This window comes from Achroia grisella, unplaced genomic scaffold (assembly GCF_030625045.1).
Source record: "Achroia grisella isolate CSIRO2021 unplaced genomic scaffold, CSIRO_AGI_Agris_v1 utg6051, whole genome shotgun sequence".
Taxonomy (NCBI): Eukaryota; Metazoa; Arthropoda; class Insecta; order Lepidoptera; family Pyralidae; genus Achroia; species Achroia grisella.
This window is the reverse complement of record NW_026712961.1, coordinates 380,271-400,972: the sequence shown is the minus strand read 5'-3', so window position 1 is coordinate 400,972 and position 20,702 is coordinate 380,271. Positions and strand designations below refer to the sequence as shown.

The 20,702-nt window shown below is 30.8% G+C and overlaps 1 protein-coding gene across 1 annotated transcript; it reads left to right on the top strand.

Annotated features, from left to right (window-relative positions):
* Positions 1 to 12,418: 12,418 nt before the first annotated feature.
* On the top strand, positions 12,419 to 16,321 carry LOC131848970 (uncharacterized). The gene is made up of 9 exons (XM_059198944.1): positions 12,419 to 12,437; positions 12,681 to 12,716; positions 12,899 to 12,934; positions 13,868 to 13,909; positions 14,141 to 14,161; positions 14,400 to 14,441; positions 14,968 to 15,000; positions 15,377 to 15,430; positions 16,198 to 16,321. Exons 1-9 carry the CDS (start codon positions 12,419 to 12,421, stop codon positions 16,227 to 16,229), a joined length of 315 nt encoding a protein of 104 aa, XP_059054927.1. The 3' UTR covers positions 16,230 to 16,321.
* Positions 16,322 to 20,702: the final 4,381 nt, after the last annotated feature.

Here is a 20,702-nt window from a genome sequence, read left to right as displayed (position 1 = left end):
TTTGAGTTTATAAATAAGACAAGAAATTAAATCATGGCTCTGTATTAATTCAGATTTTACTGAAGTAAAATTTTTATATTTCAAATTAGTTTATAGGTATATCAAATACTTAACTGTAGTCAAGTGATCCCAAGTGGAACTTTAAGGGGTAAATGTAAAATTAAGTAATCAAAATGGTAGTTAATGTAGCTCGTCGTCGCTGGCAAAGTTGCAAATCCAATGCACCTAGAGTCATCGCACAAAGCACATTCCTTTGACATGACATAGTAATATTATGTCATGATATCTATTTAGTAGTATCGCTATCGAGTAATTAAACTGGGACGAACCGAACCGAAGCAAATAACTTAATCCTGCGCATGATCATCGTCAAATAGTATTCGATGTATTGTTTATCTGTCATGTTGGAGATACATTCCGCCAGATTTCTGACGTCTGCTGCAAAACAATCATTTAATGCTAATCGCAATACATTTTGTACGCCAGAGACTGTTTCCCTGAAGATATATCTTATAGTCCACTTCTACCTCTACCTAACCTTAATTTGAAATATTTTTTATCAAATTAAAAATCATATTCGCTCCATTCATTTAAGAACTAGGAAACAACAGACAGGCACACACGTCTACTTATAACAAGGGGTGTACTTGCAGAGTTTAAGAAAACTCGATAACTTTATTGCATCGCGTAATCATTATCATCTACTTCTTCCTTATCCAATTTATTTGGGGTGGACGTAATATGTTTTTCTCTTCTATCCGTCCCTGTTCGCAGTCATCTCGTTTAAAATTGTTTATCTCTTTTCAAGTCGGCTAATTACCTACGTAAATTTTAATCTCAATACGTCAACCTTTGACAAAATGGAACACCACCTACGCGTAATACTATATGCGTAATATATTTAAGAAAGGCACCCTGCCACAATCAGCATCAAGTCAGGGTCTTAGCGCCCACAAGCAGCGACTTTGGCTTTGAAATCCATTTATAAGAACCTTCAAACCTTCAATTGGATTTTTTTGTTTACTAGCTATGTCCCGCTGCACTTAATTGGAATATAGTCTACTAGCTGTCCGCGCAGTTTTAGCCGCTTGAAATTTATCGCCTATGTCTTATTCTGATGTGTAAGCTATACTACTGTAAAATTTTGTCAAAACATGTTCAGTAGTTTTTGGGTGAAACTGTAACATCCATCCATCCATTTATATATCTATACTCAAAATTTTCGCATTTAGAATATTAGTAAATTATATGTGGGTGAAACCGCAGGCGTAGCTGTGCCCGCGTAAAAAACACTGTAAGGATGCCACATATCCTCCATCGACCTTTAAGAAACCTTATTGCGCCCTTTTTTAATGTTTTGCTTATGACATTTATATTGATGTCACAAAGTTCACATCAATAACCTAAATAATAGCTTCTAACTATGCGAACTGGGTGGTAGGGATAGTTATAAAAAAATATGATGTAAGTTACATAAATGGCTTAAAGTGTATTCTATATGTATGTATATACAGAACACTTTTATATAAATAAATGATTTTTGACTTTGTCTTTAATTCATTGTGTAATTGAGAGTGTTTGTTTTTTTTACACAAAGAAAAAAATATAGCACAAATGAGGATTTCCCTTATTGCTCTTCACAATATGTTTTATGTTTCTGTTCTTTTGGAACACTTCACTGTTTTAGAGAAAGACCGCCAACAACTATCATTAACTAGAATCATTCATTTTTTTCAACAGCAAAATCACATATCTTCCAAAACCATAACAGAAAAAAACAAAACAACCAAGATATTGCGTAGTTAAAACACAAACGTTGGTGAGGTCTCGACTGTCGACTCAGAACATGGTAAGTGACTCATTGATTCGTTAGGTATATAAAAACCGCGAATCTATTAAGTACCTACCAGTTTATACCGTTCTAGCAAAAAATACCGCGCGTGATATTGAAAAAAATATGGCAAGTGCGAGTCTTAATAATACTAAAAGGTTCTGTTTATTCATCGTCATTATATTTACCATTTCGGATATATCATATTTATTCATGTATTCTTAACTAATATTAATAAAGCAATAATGATTTTGAATATGCTTCTTTGAATAAATCATTAAATTAGATAGAAGAAGCTTATATTGTTATACCACCTATAAATTAATGTACCCACACAGTTAGCAATAAAGATTTATTCTATTCTATAATATTCTACAATAATATAGGTTTTGGTCCCAGACAATCATGGTCATGCGGACGAAGTTGTGGGCAGAAGTTAGTATTGTAAAGTCATGGCCGGACAACTAAAATAAGTACGCATAATTTCTAACAATGCCTACAAAATTGTGATGGGTATTTGAACACGTGTTCAAGGCTTGAACAATTCTGACCGGTAACTATGCATCATATCTGTCTTTATAATCTCATTCCACGTCGATTGTGGAGCACACGTCTCTGAATCCCTGTTTCATTGAAACAGGGATCAAAATTATGACAGCTCAAGCCTTGATTCTGACCCTTAGCGGTGTCATCAGACTAAAATCGTATCCGTCACGCGGGAGTTGGCCTTTCTATCCATAAGGTTTTGAGTGGTTTCTGCACTCATCCCAAATTTTTCGTCCGGTGAAGCTGTAAAAGCTAACTACGGCCAATAGCATTAGATAGTTGGAACAAATCATTTGGTTTACAACAGTAAGCGTTCAAATGTAACTAAACCAAATTATATTTAATTATATGTATACCAAATGATTTTTTGAGTCAAATAAAAAATTATGACGATTAAGATGGGTATAAAAATAATAATATGACTATATTCCTGCGCTTCCGTTATTTTTTTAAAATTAAATTACGATCTTGGCAGTAATGTGTCAATATAGAACCCTAAAATGTATAAGCTTTTAATTTCCTTAACATTAATTTGGTTACAGATTATTTTATTATCTTCCTTTAATTAATTATTATTGTTATTGTTATTTTCGCACGAGTCTTGCAAATATTTATGTAATAACGAAGTATAAACAGAATTGTATTAGTAAGCAGATTGTTGATTAGTATTTAAAATGAAATCAGATTAAATCAAAAGTCGTTGTAACCGACTTTTGATTTAATCTGATTTCAGAGCAAACTTTAGTGTGTGTAACAATAAATGTGGAACAATAAATTTGGAAAAATATTTGATGGCTACCGCCCGCCATATTGAATTTTCATTAGTCATTTATCTTGTTTGATAACTCGTGAATATACATGTGTAATTCGTACCTAACTTTCCAGCCAAACATGATGCAATAACAATATCAATATCAAGTCAGTTCTCATTTACAAAAGTTTAAAGTACAAAAGAATATACTAAGCAGTGAGTACTCATTAAGTAATAAAACAAACAGGTGAACTGCAGACAGGCACAGATTGCATTATTGGTTGCGGCGAAACGAAATCATGGCCGCCATTTCGCGCCTTTTTTGCAACCCACACAATACACAATACGAGCTCGAGTGGACGAACGCTCCTACTAATTAGAAATGCTAACATACCTTCACTACTATTATCCTAGGTGTGGTAGACAGAGGCATATTTGATTGTCGCATAAAATGCAACACTCAACATACACGTAATGCCAACTTGGCATTCTAGATTTTTGAAACTTTTTGTCAAAATCTACTAGGCGCGGTAGGCTCTTGAATAATTTTGTTATATAAGAAATGTACTTGTCCAAAAGAGGTAATTAGGAGTTACAACCACAAATACATTGAACTGTATGATATCACAATACGATATACCTCCGAGGCTGTCTTTAAAGTCTTCTTAAAAGTGTTTGCTCAGGCTTCCATTTGCATTTCTGGGAAAACTATGACAAAACAACTTGTGTGATGTAATACCTGAACTATTCACTATTTACAGAGTGATTGCGTTTAAATACTAGACTAAGAACTAGAGGTTATACGAAGTGACCTTGTAAAATCGATATGGTGTTAATTTCAGACTATTTAGGCAAGGTCTAAATTAACATTAAGGTAAAATTATGTGTAAATTAGTTCTATTTACATTATTATTTATTATTTATCAATCCTTTTTTTCCTAATAGACTTGACAACTTTGGTGATATACTGCTTTGGTACACTATCTCATCTTCTACGGGTTAAAGGTTCATACCATACTTGTGACTGTATTGCGTTGTGTCTTTTCTATGTATAGAGCATATACATAAAACAGTGTAAAGTAAGTTTATAAAAAGCTTCCGTCATCCAGAATGTCAAATAGATTTTTTTTTAAATAAAAAAATGGTAGATAGATGATGATAGCACTGATGGATTAATAATACATGATGATAATATGAGAATAAATTCACTCTGGTTAGTTAATGACGACGATGTTACAGAGACAGTAGAGGTGCGGTAAAATTAATCAATATTGTAGCAAATATATTGATTATGGGAGAGTTTCTGAGTGTTAACTATGCAAAATATAGGTACTTTTAAAAGATGAGATTGATACGACAGCGATATAACAAATGTATTTAAATACAGTATAAATAGGAATGTGGCAAAAAATATAATTTAAAACAATATAAAATGTATCAAGGAGCTACAAGAATAATTAGAAACGATAAAAATGTTAAAAATGTAGAGAATCGAAACTATACTGGACAATGGATAGGTAATCGAGCGATTACAGTAATTTTGTCTGGTACAGCAGAGCGAACCGCGGAGTCGATGACCTGACTCAATAACTCGACCAGTAGGTATTTTACGTTAGCGAATCCACTGGCAGGCACTACACTCTCTACAGTAGACCTAACAACGCTAATGTTTTATTAGAAAATACTATTTTATTCATTACACAGACACGTTTAGAATTGTAAAAGTCTAGCGTTCAGTTCTTGCCTGCCAGTAATTAATTATTCAATTGTTAAATCGTGCTAATTAACGAATTGTAGATAGAGTTGAATTTTGGCGGGAAGTTTCAGTGAAAGTAATAGATACCTTTTTATTTTTTTAAGAATGTGATGCTACCGCTGAGGAAGTAATCACTACGTTTTTAAACGAGTTACATTGAATAATAGTAAGGTAAAGGGCCATATTATGGAACATTGTACTAGTTTATGAAACAAGTGATAAAAATCTGAATTACAAATAACTTCTAACGTATTCAGTATTTATAATATTATCTTTATGATCTTTAATAACCTATTTATTGATTAAATTAATTTATTTTTGTAAACACCTTAAAATGTATAGAAAAAAAAATAGTTGAAATGCCCGTGTCAGGTTGCATGAAAAAAAGACTGTCTTTTAGAGTTAGAGAATGACACGTGTCATCACAATTGTTTTAACAATTTGAAATATTTTTCTATGATTCAAAAATACTTGAAACATGTTAATCAAAAGTTTAACTTATAATCTATTGATTGATAATGAATTTAAAGTACTTTAATAAGGTATTTATTTTTTATTTAGGTGTTTCATAATTGCCGCAAAAATTTCTAAACAGACCGTATTTATGGAACAGTATATTCAGTGTTCCACATCTCCCTCACATTCGATTTTCTTAGTTGTCCGTAATTATGAAACAGCAAAAAGTGGACAATATTTAGTTAATTTCGTGTTAATCATTGTTAATTAATTATAACAAAGCAATTTACGTTAGAACAGTTTATATTTCTAAAAATTTGCATTTAGATAAGTACATAGATTGTAAAATTCCATGAAAATGAAAAACTAACCTCAAAAATGAATAAGCTGGATGATAAATATTGTTTTATGTTAATTAAAACATATACTTAAGTGGAAAACCTGCCTGAAAAATTAATAACACTTTATTTAATTCAAAATTTTTACGAAGCACCTACATATCACATTTTTATAGGTGTTCTTAAATGAATAAATTTTGTAGGTAGATACATTATTTACTATAATTTGATATCTTTATTCTATAGACTTATTTTATATTATTATTTTTCTTTTTGATTGTTTGGTATAATTTGATATTGGTTGGTTTTCATGAAATAAATAAACTAACTGTCAAAGAAGTGACGTTGGTAAATTTGAATTTTTAGTGAAAGAACAGAACAGTAAGAAAATAATTTGATTAATAATCAAGTCGAATGATAAAACTAATGATTACATGACACTTAACAATGATTGTCATTCTTCTAATAAATATTCTCCTCTGATAAATACCAGTACCCAGTCTCAACAAAGCAGCCATTCCTGAGGTAATTACTGTATGAAATTATAGTATAAAATGAACCTTAGATATGGTTACTGAAGCTCATTCTGGTATTTATGAAAGTAGTAATTTAAATTGACTAAATTTAACTAATATTTTGAAGCGTAATGTTGGTGATGAATTAATATTTGAGTTGAATTTGAAGTCAAGAAAAAATAGATTAAAGCTGTGTCATCAGGTAAACTCAAACTACCTTCTGCTGGCACATCTGATCGATGGATGCAATATGACTAAAAAAAAGAAACTGATCGTAAAACTAAAGAAGAAAAGCTACATAAAAGAAAACAATTACTAAATGAGAAAAAAGTGATAGCTGATGAACGGAAAAGCTACTAGATAACGCATTACTACAAAGGATCAAAGAAGAAATGAAATAGTTGAATTTTTGGTTTAATTTAATGTATATTTGGTTTTTATATCTTGTTTATTAATGCTAAGATTTGAAACTGTTTTTGTCATATTTACTTTGTAATTGAATATTTATTTATTGCTTGTTTATTCGTATAATTTTTAAATCTAACTGTATTAATAATTAGTAATAAAACTTTTGATACTATGAATAAATAAATTAGTAACTGAAAAATGTTTTTAATGTGAGTACTTCAGTTCATTTTGAGTTCCATAATTTGGGACATTCCCGATGGAACACCCGTACGTGTTGCTTTAGACTGTTTCATAAATACGGCCGTATGTACTTGTCTGTTATTTTATTCAATTTATTAGCATTTTCAACTAAAACTCACTTGATAATAATTATTATCACTTCAGTAGATATCAGGCAAACTATTAACTTAGAAAAATTCAATGTTTCAACTCTATTTTTTTTTAAACAATGTAAAATATTCAACTCCTACTCAAAAGGTGTTTCATAATATGGCCCTTTACCTTATACTCTATTAATTGTATGGAAAAAAAAAATCTGATACTAACATTACTCAGTCACAATAATTAATTTCACTGTTGGTAAAGATGGGAGGTTTCTTAAACCGTTTAGCGTATTTTGAATGACATATTATCAAATTAACAGCCTCGGTGGTGTAGTGGTTTAGCATATCGCTTTACTATTCGATGGTCGCGGGTTCGATTTCTCGCACGGTACAAACATGAGTATGATTATTTGTAACGGTCTGGGTGATTTCTATGTATAATATGTATTTGTATAAAAAAAAATGCATCCATATATTTATATCAGTCGTCTAGTACCCATAATACAAGCTCTGCTTAGCTTGGGACTAGATAAAAAAAATATCAAATTAATTAAATTTTACTTTAAAGTTTAATTAATTTGTTCCATAAATTTAAATTTAGTTAGGTGTATACTTTAAACTTAACAAAATTATTATTAAATAAAAAAATACGGAGTACTCAAAATCGGTAAAGATTTAGCAAATATAGGGGATAACATACAAAAATACAATCTTACAGAACTACCATTGCAGTTGTTTCAGGCATAAATAATAAAAACAACAATATTCTCAGTATTAATACCTATATTTTTAGTAATTTTCCTGTTAACAAACAAAAACAATTAATATAAATAACACTATCGTACAATTACACCACCTTTCACGGGAAACAATCAATATTTGCGTCCACAAGCAGACTTTGTAAACATTGTCAAAATAAATGAGTAAATTTAGCGGAATCCATAAAGGAAAACGACGTATGTATGTTCAATGGAACCTTAGTGTGTTTAAATAAGCGAATCTTAAAATATTTACCCGGGTCGGTGTAGGTTATCTAGCCGTCACTATAAAAGAATACGCTTAGCACAATGTAATAACACATTAACTATACGTTTGATACGTTCCGTTTCAGTTGTGCCCAATTATTTTTCGTATTTTTTTAATAATGAAAGTTGCTGTGGTAAGTAGTATAATTAATATATTTCTTATTTAATTTTTTTTTATATTGAACTTTTTATAAATCTACTCGAATCCCAAAAAAGTAACTCTCTACATCTATGTCTTTGTCATTGTTGATGTTCTTTTAGTTAAATACAATATACATCTATACTTAGTACCTCGACAGATAGGTCGCGAGTTCAAATATGGCAGACGCCGTAAAAATATTTCAGACCAACTTTCCAGCGATAGAAACGCCGTTAAAAATTTGTATTAATATTGCAATCTATTATTTAAATCAAACCTAGTTAGATTAATACATTGAAAGCCTTTCAATATATATTTCAACATAACTTCTTACAGGTATTAAAAATGAGATATACGTAAAGGTATGTCTTTGCGTATATCTCGATTTTTTATATACCATAAATTAATTTCAGCATAAAAAAAGTCTGCAATGAAGTGTTATTATAATAATTATTATTATTAAATCTGAGTACAGTTGGTAAACGCGAGACATAAATCAAGTCTCAGTAAGAATTTAACTGTACCTTGATACAAGTCTACATTTAAGTTTTATCGCTAGTGACCTTGCTTGTTATCAAGTGTAACATTTTGATCTCTCTAAATACATTAATTTTGGGTATTGTGTCAATTTCTCTTTAAATAGGAATATCTAGTTATATATTGTAATGTTTTTTATAATACCTTATAATATATTTTTAAGTGACTCTGTCCTTTCTACCTATATTCATAAGCTGTAAGAGATAGGCCTCCACCAATGGACCTTTCATGTCCATATCAGGCTACTCTTAACAAATGCGATATATCGATACACCGCATGGGCAGTGCGCTGCTGGTACCGGGTCTTCCTCCAATCGAGGTTTTCTATAAGTTTCATTTTTATCCAAATGTGATCTTTTTACATTTCTTCTTGATCTATAAACAACAGACAGGCAGGCAGATTCGATTTTTGTACTCTTGAACATGATGGTTTCTATTTGTCTGGGCGATTTCTATGAATGTTTTGTGTGTTTTAGAAATATATTTCTATTAATTCCTTAGTACTTCAAATGACACCAATAACATATTCCTGACTAGGTATGGCAATTTAATGGACAACACTGGGTTATTTTTTTTTTTTGTTATCTTACTTTTTTTTACTAACTTTAGACTGTCTGTCGAAACAGGATCTTAAAAAAAATGTAGTCGTGTCAGCAAGTTAATTATACTTAGATAACTTCAATTAGGTATATTAGAGTTAAAAGAATAGGTACCTACTTAAATATTTATCTCACTACACAAAACTTGGTATATACCTATCGATTTTATAAATTAAACATTAATTGAAGATGATGTAATGTCTCGTCAGACCAAAAAAAAAAACAAACATTATTCATCTATTTGCATAGCGAGTAGCAGCCTTGATTAATGGTTCTGTCACCATGGTCAGGAGCCAATAGTCGGAAATTGACGTCATTATAGGATGCTCTAGTCGTACTTAGGATACTAACCTAACTTCCTAATCTACATACTTCAGCACCGCCAAATCACTGGTGTCAATTTTATTGACTAATTTTACCATTGTAATTTTCAGACATCTTATATTACCTGCCTCATCTATAAACGACTAGCGCGGTTTCACCCGCGTGATATTTATAGAATATTTATTACATTCTGATGTATAAATATATATAAATTGGAAAGTTTCATTAAAATTCATTCTAGTTTTTGCGTGAAAGAATAACAAACATTTATCCATCCACATTCATAAAACTTCCGCGTTTGGAATATTAGTAAAATGAGCCACCGAACGGGTAGATATAGAGTTTGTCATATGGAAAGATATGGCATAATAATTTAGTCTTTATTTAGCAAGGAATCTTCTGTATTGGTGGAGTAACTATTTTAAGCGTTCAATATTTGGTAAATATTTATTTATCTGGTTAGTGTTTATTAAAGTTTTTTACGATTGCGATTTAACTGTGCGTTGATAGTCAGTCAGCCGGTGACGAAAAGTTTGTTTACATTAGAGATAAATTGGCGATTACCTACTTATCTTTTCATTACGAGTTGACGTACTAGTATCAATTAATTAATCAGCAATTTTTATTAAAAACCAGTCACTTATCAAATTCCTGTCCCGTGATATAAACCGTACACTAATACAATATAGTTTAGTGTGTTTTAGAAAGTGTTTGTTCTCTCATAAGTAAGTAGATACTGACCTGATTCCTTTATTATATTGAATGTGTGTCATTAATTTTATGAAAGAAAATGTATAATATACGTGTATAATATACGTATAACGTAGTGTTATTATCAATCAATAGGTATAGAGTTTTGTAAATTAAAAAGTAATATATAATATTATTAAATTCTATTTGTACACATTGCTCCTTTGTTTTCCTTGTAGATAGTTTGGAATACCTACGTGAATAGTGAGTACTAATAGGCATACCTGAATAAGTAATTATAAAGTTAAATATTAGATTTTATTACGAACTAGCTGATCCGCGCAACTTCGTCTGTATCAGACTTCCTTGACATTTATCATTATATTTCGCTCAATTCAAATAATATATTTCTAAACTATAGCCTATGTGTTAAACTATAGCTGATGTATAAGCTATATTACTCTGAAGTTCCATCAAAACCCATTCAGTAGTTTTTCCGTGAAAGAGTAACAAACATCCATCCATATCAACCACTAACGTATTTACACACAATATTCTTACCTTTTTATATATGTAAAGCAGCAGTGCATATGTGTTGCTCTACAGCAACATCTCTGACATATAAATTAAAGGTAACACCTAAGCCACAGTAGAGTCAATGGCCGATAAGTGCCATAATAGTATGTTTATTGTACTTTCTTTTCTGTTTAATAATTTGTATTAACACAAAATATAAAAAATGTAATGCTGAGCAACATTTATTTAAAAGAGCAACGTTCAGATCTTTTTGTGTCAAGTCTATTTTCTGAATGAGTGGTAGAATAAATAAAATAAATGATAAGAAAAACAATTACCAACGTCAGTTGTCTGATGTCTCGAACATTCGACTATAGAACAGAGATATTCAAAATACACGAGATGATATAGGTACATACAATACATTGATTATTTTATATGACTTTCTATTCGTGAAATATTTCAAAATGAATATTTCAATACCGGAAGTCTATCAATCAAACTAAAGTGCGTCGCCGGAGACATTTCATAGATAAACATCTAAATATTTGCGAGATCGCAATAAATATTGTACCTACCTATAGATATAGGTTTCTAGTAAATTGTTATAAACATTTACCTAATGTTGTGGTCCTGCCTATACTTTTTTTTTTCATACAATGGAGAATCAACAAAAAAGTTAGATAATTATTAATAGTTAGGTAATTTCACACACAGAGTAGAATTTCACATCTATTTGGTGAACTCTTTCAACAAAAGTTAGATCAAAATATATGTATTAATATATTTTGATCTAACTTTTGTTGAAAGTATACTACTGTATTATTGTCAAAATAGATTGAGATAAAATAAATTAGACATAAAAAGTATATTATACTATAATACTTAGCAAATCTCGAATAAGTGTACGGTAATAAAAAAAAAATTGTAAGTTCAAAATAAATCTCGGTCTAAATTGACGACCTCGGTGGTCTTACGGTTTAGCATACAGCGTTACTTCCGATTGTCGCGGTTTCAATTTCTCGCACTGTGTAAACGTTTGTACTCATCAAGTGATGTTTGTCAAAGAATGATGTTTGTATCGGTCTAGGTGTTGTTATGTATTTACAAAAGAGTACTTAGGATTAGATGGCGTTGTGTGAATTCTCCAGAGGTATTATTACTATTATCTATAATGGTATGCCAAATTACATGGGATATAGTTGAGATGTAGCACACGTAAAAAAACTTTTTAACCTTTGTTATATAGATGTACCGTGTAGATTCGAATGTATAGATAGAGCGTCACAATTATCTTATCTGAAAAGCAAAATCATCTATTGACATTAGATTATCAACATGTCAGTAAATACATAAATGCTTCATCGTCTAATCCGTAACTTAGACTGAAAGTATCACTGTTTGTGTCGAATTCAAAACAAATTCCTTAATTCATTTCACTGTTCGTAAACCATCACATAATGAAGTTGCTTCTTGTTTCCCAGATCGTCCTTGTTGCATTAGCAGCGATGGCTTCAGCTCAAGATAGAGGTATGATGTCAATCTTTAATACTACATTTAAGTTTCCCGAATTGGCGGTATAGTGAAAAGTACAGGTAGTTTACTCTACCGCTAATTCGAAATGCAGATAGAAATGACAAATGAGGAAGAAATGATCAAGAAGAATGGACAAGAAATTTAGATGTAGCTACAAATGCGTGTGTTAAACAGCCTGTTCTATTCACATTCACACAATATTTTACAACTTTGTACTCGTAATTTATGTTTTCGTGGTCCATATCAATTTCTCGCAATAATTACGCTATCTTCTAACCTGTTGTCTGCTTTATTTCTCAATATTTCTAGCCTGTAGTTCATACAATCATGTTACTTAACGCTGATTACTACAACTGCTTTACATTTCCACTTTCAACTCCTTTGTTACAGTCAATGTAGCGGACAACAACCAACCCGATTATAGAGGTAAAACATATTCGTACATACTCGTAGCAGTACATAATATTTGTACAAAACATTCCGTAAATATCATAGTCATCTTAAAAATTCATAGAAAATTATTATGTAGATTAAAATTCTCTGTTATCAATATTTACAATTCTATTAGGGGTTCGATTAATTGAATATATCTTTTCATACATTTTCAGTTAGAGTCGTAGAGAACAGCGAACCCAACCAAGACGGTAAGTTACTCTATTGCACGGCATGATAGTTTTATTTAAAAATAATCACGTACACTTATATTGTCGAATGAACTACCTGGTAAGGTTTTCTCTAGACACTATAGCGTGGCGTATTTCAATAAGGTCTCTTAAGAATAGGCAATGCGTGTTGTATACTCTTGGCTTCAATAGGCTACGGTTACCGTTTCTTATAAGATAGGCTGTGTAGCTTGTTTGCTATCATAGTATATAAACTATGTATCGGCAGAGTCAGTTCGATAAATTTTGGACATGGTAGTTAATGACCGAACATTGCAATTTAAAACTTTATTATTATTTTGTTTGAGACTTAATATAAGTACATTTATATAGAGAGAAATTCTCATAAACATGGTCAAATTAATTTCGTAAACAAAGGTAGTTTCATCGGTTTGAAACGTTTTGTTGTTATGATTTATTTTATTATGTATTAGCGTGTTGCCCCTAGTTAGTCACGTGTGTTTATGACTTAAAACACAAAATCCTAACGAATTATATATATTTAAACATTACTGAAGAAAAAATCAGTCATAAACCGCATTTAAATTCATTGGAGTTTATAATATTATCGTTACATACACACAGACGAACAGGGAACATGTATTCTATATGTACTCAGTGTATTTTGTAAAAAAGCACATATGGTTTTATGTTTTATGTACAAAATACACTAGCTATTATTAAGCATCATTGTCGTACCTATTTCTTTTTATGTATAACTATATATTGCTTACTTACTTGCTTAGCTTATTGAATTGGTCTGCTGGTTGTATTTTTCTTTCATACCTACTACCATTACACTATATACACTTAATATACAATTCTGCATGTTTCCTATATGTATATTTGAAATTGAATATATGTAATCACGTAATGAAATGTCATTTTCCATTGAAGTACAATTTATCGTTGCAGTGATCACCAACCCTGACCCAGGTTTCTACAGGCCCACAAATGGTGAGAATACTAATATAAAGTTATTGTAAATTAGCTATTATCCGGAATTCGACATTTTTTTGGTAATAAAAGACCCTATGTCCTTTGTGATACAGCCTTTGTACACGAAAAGTTTCACGTCCATATGTATGTCTAATCATGTCGTAATTAGTTGACTATTTTGAAAATTCATCATACTTAGTAAAACTTCTCTACAAAAATACAATTTTACTAATTCATTTTATTTTACAGGTCAAAACGGCGACCAAATCGGTAAGTTTTTGTATTTAGTTACTAAATTTAATAAAAATTTCAAATTGAAAAATTAAAATATTAATTTATGTAAATACTTTGAATAAATTTAAAAGACAATGTTGTCTCAAATTTCATTTAATGTTAAGTGATATACATGTAAAAGCTGCAATGAAATAATAATGGTATAGAAAAAGTATGACTACACAGTTAATCTATGATAATAGCAATACAAAGTATATACTATCCATTGTTACAGTAATCAGCAACCCCGACCCAGGTTTCTACTTGCCCACAAACCGTGAGTATATTTTTAAATATACAATTGTAGATTACGAATATGTTTTTAAATTTATTGACCATTCCATTTTAAACGACGTATGTACTTCTGTTTGACGACTATTTTTGGGATTATTTTTACAAATTTGGTACTATCTTCCATTTATCCCAGAGATATATAAACTCTTTTACTACTATTTGATTATATGGAGACTAAACTTTACTAAACGGTAAGTTAGTTGTTCCGTACTATATCTAAGTTCTCTGTGCTTACCATGCAAAAGACCTGATGAAGTTAGTGACCTACCGGCTTATAGTTAATCTTTACTCATATTTTAAGTAATAATAATAATAATCTTTATTTCCTAATAAAACACTTACATTTACGATATTACGGCGAACCACACACTGCATTTATGATTCAAAGGATGGGTACCTTTAGACACAGTGTTAGGTCAATTAGTATCTATATAATCTCTCATATTCTTAATAATTATATACTTCTTAGTCAGATTATTGTTTAGTTAATGTTTAATTTTTTGTTACAGAGAATTCCAACAACGGTGGCTACGAACCGATTAGTGAGTTAAAAAACTTTTACGTTTCTTAAACAGAGGCCTAATCTGTTTCATGAATATTGTCGTTGGGGTAGACTGTACAAAGAGTTACTCTAGGTTGTAGTAGTCACCTCTCTGACACATTTTATTTACCATACGTTTCATATGACAGTGAATTTATAGACATGTGAATTTAGCCTACATAGATCCATGATCTATGTAGGCTAAGGTTGCCCACAGATTATTACCATATCAGTTAATTATGTACAAATTTCCGTAAAATATATAACGTCAAATAAAATAGATTTGTCACAATTTGACCTAACAATGTTCCTTAACTGCCTGTAGAATATTATGAGTTTATTTGTATAACGCAAATTTTGATATGCTCTTTTTACAGGCTCTGGCCCGGCATTAGTTGAGGGTTCTAGGCCCAACTACCCACCAAAGCAATGTAAGTTCTTTAAAATGTATAGATATACTCTGTTCTTCTTAGACAAGTGGTACTTTATATATAATAATGATAATAACCTTGGACAATACACACAGCGCCATTAGATGGCCACGCTAAGCAGTTCTTGTCATATTGGTAGGTACTGTACAAATAATTGAAATACTACTTATATAATTTTATTATAAATACATATTTTTTTTACTACGATGGTGACAAACAAACATACGGCTAATGTGATGGAAAATGGTTAATTAATATATATAGAAATAATTCAGACCAATACAAACAATCATACTTATGAATACAAATATTTGTAACCTTGTGTGTTGAACGACTAGACCACTAAACCTAGTAGGTACTTTAAATATCGAAGACCACACAAACACAAATGTATATATATGTATTTGTATCCTGATAAAATTTAACTCAACTGTATATTTTGATACTGTGGTATTCTGTAAGCGTTTTATCAACTCTTTTCACTCAAGGTACTACTTGGTATCACTTGTCAAATATAAAGTTCCTATTGAGCTATCGAGTTTGTTTATATTAAAAAAAAAAACTAGTGCCTGTTTTACCTCCATCTCGCTCTCGAGTGTGTGCAATGTAGTGGCTATCAAGTTTTACAGAATACCAATGTACAATCTCATCGCGTATTCCGCTTTCGAGTTCGTAAGAGATGCTTACAAGTGGAATACTGAATCGCTGGATCACCAAAGTCAGAATAAGGGAGATTATGGTATATATTTTTTTATTTCGTGTTTCAGATCCATCCCCTTATGCGCGCGACGGAAAGTAAGGACGTTTTCAACAAGCACACAAAATATCATTAATGTAATTATAATTTAAATAATTCATTTGTTTAAATTACACAGCAGTTATTAATATAAAATAAACTTAATAATATAATTACTGTATCTAGTTATTCCAATTCCAATATGAAATCCGTCCCTCTCTCCCTTATGCCCCTTCCAGTGTGTATATTGACATCAAATAAGAGACATTTAAAAGAGGAATACTCATGCATTTTTAAAAAGTTTGATATTGTTGTCAAACCACCTGATCCTGATGAAGATGCGCGACAAATTTTTCTCCGTTTTAGCAAAAATTTTTTTGCGGCTCGATCTCTTATTAATTGTAGCGTAATGTTGTATAGGCTACAGGATACCTCGACAAATAAGTTATCCAAAACTAAAAGAATTGATAAAATCGTAACAACTCACAAATTTTACCACTACTTACGGGTGCTGTCTCTACTTACTACCTTGTATTGTTAATGAAGAGACAACACATTAATAAATATTTCAAACCACGTTACCGCTTATATTGTAATATTATTGTCGATCAACATGAAACAATACATTTCACACAATAACGTTTATATACCTGAATAGAACCTTCGGTGCATAGTGAGATTATTACAATGAATAGAAGGTCTTCATTTATAAGTAGACAACAATGGAATTTCAAATATAGAAAAGAAGGAACTTTAAACATAGAATACAATTAGCAAATGCCTCTTCGATGTCATAACTGAAAACGTAGAATAGAGATGTTAAAGTGATTAATTCACTCTTTTCATTGTGAATGTTGTTTTCTCTGGATGTAATTAATACAGTTATTAATAAAGTAATGACTAATTTATTTATTTATAACATAATCCTGACTGTTTATTACTAAACCTCGAGTAGTATACATATAGTTATGTTTATGAGTTTATAACATATATAGATATGGGTCCAGTGAGGTCGATCTTCCTTTTGGTTTAAAAGATGCCACATGAAATGATGACTCAGGATTTAGGTAGCTAAATCTATTTATATGCTAATTTATTACTAAACAAACAGATGAGGGTATGCAAGCCTTGCATACTATTTACATTAATTCGACGCACAAAATTATCTCTTAATGTACTAACACAAGGACCCTATCTCAAAGATATTGAACTTGAACTTTAAACTTTCACAAATAATAAATGCTGATATGCACATATACTACAGATGCAGTTCACAATATCAATTAAAGTTGTAATGGCACGGAACCATTCAATACAACAGGAGTGCTTCGACGAACCTGCATTTACCTGTCTTTTTTTCCTAATCACGAATGTCATTGTAATTGTCCGTTTTAATTATTTCCCGAAGCAATTTCTATGATTATCCAATTGTCCAAGCTTATTTCATCATTTCACACGCACCGCACAATCTACAGCAGATATAAAAGGATTCATGGCGACTCCTTCCTCAAATCCAGAAGAGATTGTACAGTTACTAGTTCTTCATCACTTCATTCATTCAACATGGGAAAATTCGCCGTAAGTAATTATCAATACTTTATTATGTAGTCTATGAATTTTATAATAAAACTAGTAAACACCCTCGACTTCATGTACCTCTGTAATATTAATATATTCAAATAGTGAAAGAATTTCTCAAATCTTTGTGGTTCCGGAATTTTCTTCCGGAGTCTACTTTATAACAAAATCCGTTACATTTTTATAATATTACTTATATTATAAATATAAATATATACTTACAGTTATAAATATAAAACTAATGATAATATTGTGTAATAAAAACAATAGGCGTTAACGAGATATACACATAGGATATAAATCTGTAAGTTATAATTTTTTTACCTATTTACTTAGGGGCATAAGACTGAACGAATTTCAATGACACTTAAGATACGGACAGTTCATGTTTAGGATTAGGTACCTTTGCAGCAACAACAGCGTCATTACATTTTATTTTTAATAACGTGAGCAAGCAAAACTATAAAAGATAGCTAGTCGAATTTCGTTCCATTACCATGTTGCTTAGATTGACAAATAGATAAATGTGGACGTGATAGGATGCAGACTGATCACGATACATAGTAGTCGATTGTGTACAGATAAGTCGAATAATAAATACTTACCTAAGGGGTCTGGAAGACTATTTTGATGGGACTGGACTGGCTGAACCGATTTTCACTAGCTTTTATTGCATATTTAATATTATAAGGAGTTATTTAGGCTACTTTTGTTTTAGAAATCTTATTTATTAAACGTTCAGGAATTCGAAGGTAGCAACTAATATATTATATAAAGATTTATAGCGAAATCGTGGCTAAAAGTCACTGCTTAATTATTAACCTAAATATAATGCAACTACATTTTACTATTTTGTAATTTCAGGCACTATTCGCTTTTGGCTTGCTTCTGGTGATTGCAACAACCGCTGCTGACGACATCGCCATACCAGCTGGGTTGACAACTCCGACCACCCCAACCACTCCTACCACCATCACTAACACCACTCCAAACCTCCCTGACACCCCCAGCATCGTCAACGAGGGTGACAATGGTGACAGTGCCACCGCTAGTCGCAGATAAATCTGCTAGCTAGTAAATGAAATTAAATAAAAATTGATTATGGATTCAATTCAATTCAATACTTAATACAAAAACAACAAACTCACATTAAAATTTAAATATGGAATGAGTAACAGTAGAAAAGATGGTAGTCGTATGAACGTTTTAGCGCCGATAGTCAATTATCTTGGATTGAGCAAGAATAACATCTGTCTAAAATTTACTATACATATATGTATTTAGGTATTATTAGTGTATATTTTTATTCAAGTAACGTGATGGATATTGTGATGATTGTTACAGAGAAAGAGGCAGCTATAAGTATTGATTATAGATGAGATTATTGAACGATTGTTAAGATTAGACAATTCCAGTGAGTTTGCAATAATTACTAAGTAATCAGATTAATATAATAAATTATACGCACATACAAATCTTTTTTTTTATTCGATATGACAATTTTTGTACCTATCTTATTTCTGCGATTTAATGAATTCTTTCACCTTTCAATGATTTGAGCCTCGCTCTATTTAAAATATTATGAACACTAAAATAATATTCATTAATATGTCATGCATTAATATGCGTTTATTTTATCTATTACTAACTGACCCGCGCAACTTCCTCTGCAACACACTTAGTTGTTCATTTTGATTATACATTTTGAACAATTAAAATAATATGTTTTTTAAATTGTATGTGTTATTGTGATGCATATGCATATATGAAGAGTGGTGTACCGTGCAACCATTAAAAACCGCACTTGATTTTTAATGGTTAACGGGTGGTTAAAATCGTGGGATTTTTTGTGTGTGGACACAGCAACTCGCCCCTGATAAATAGTTTTTGAAGCGTTTTCTACACATGTGTCAATCAAGAAACAACAATACAACACATAGAAAACGGAGTACAAACTCTAGTTTGTATTTGTAGCCTAGAGGCAAGAAGTAATTAAAGTTTTTATCTCTGTTTTTTTTTTCAATTATTAGAACTCTGTTACTGTATTATACGAGATTATCTAAATATATTTTTCAACACTCAACTCAATATCTAAAATAATCATTATTATTAGTTGAAGTAGTCCTTATTCGACCAATCTAAAGCCTGTTGACTGACACGTGCGCGCCAACAAATCCTTAGAAGTATTAAAATCCCGTATTATGACGGCTGACTCTAAATCCTACCAGTGATTTGTACTTTGTAACCTAACAGTACAAATCATTGGTAGGATAATGCGCTATATTAACAATCTTTGTCTCGGATTCCCCAGTTATCCCTTTTTTTTCCATTCCAAATCATTCATAATTCCGATAGTAGCATTGTGAAAAATAATCGACTTTATTTAATGGAATAAATTTAAGCTCTATCTCTTTAAATACTTTTCTGTAATTCTATTTTTATGTAGTCTCTTTCTTTTCTTCTTACATTAAATACATGTAATTGCTATTATTAAGTTTATGTATGTAATTTATGTATGTAATACATTTATACATGTATAAATGTATTACATACATAAACTTAATATTTTTTTATTATTCTCTTCTACTCAAATGATAAAAGTTGTTACAAATAATTACGACTGTAATCCTAGATATGGTAGGTAGAGTCATTGTTAACTGTCAATGCTATGATCCGCAATACTACCCACACCGTAATTTGGCGAAGTACCTACCGCTATATTGAAAACTAATCTAACTTTCATTATTTACTGTACTATATTGTACTTTTATTATTTGTTTGAACCGAGATTGATCAAATAAGTATATGTAACGTCACGTATACATGAACAAAATGTCCAACAGTGTCGTTACTATAATGACAATTATTATTTTATAAGTATATATGTAGTCAGTAAGTTATATATAGGCCACCAAGTTGCCTGAAGTAAAAAAATAAATAAATTAAAACTAGAAACTT

What these genes read in the sequence shown, in the direction of transcription:
- LOC131848970 (XM_059198944.1), top strand. An exon ending in TTTCTACTTGCCCACAAACC is followed by an intron (nt 14,442 to 14,967) that starts GTGAGTATATTT and finishes TTTTTGTTACAG; the next exon opens with AGAATTCCAACAACGGTGGC. An exon ending in CAACTACCCACCAAAGCAAT is followed by an intron (nt 15,431 to 16,197) that starts GTAAGTTCTTTA and finishes TTCGTGTTTCAG; the next exon opens with ATCCATCCCCTTATGCGCGC.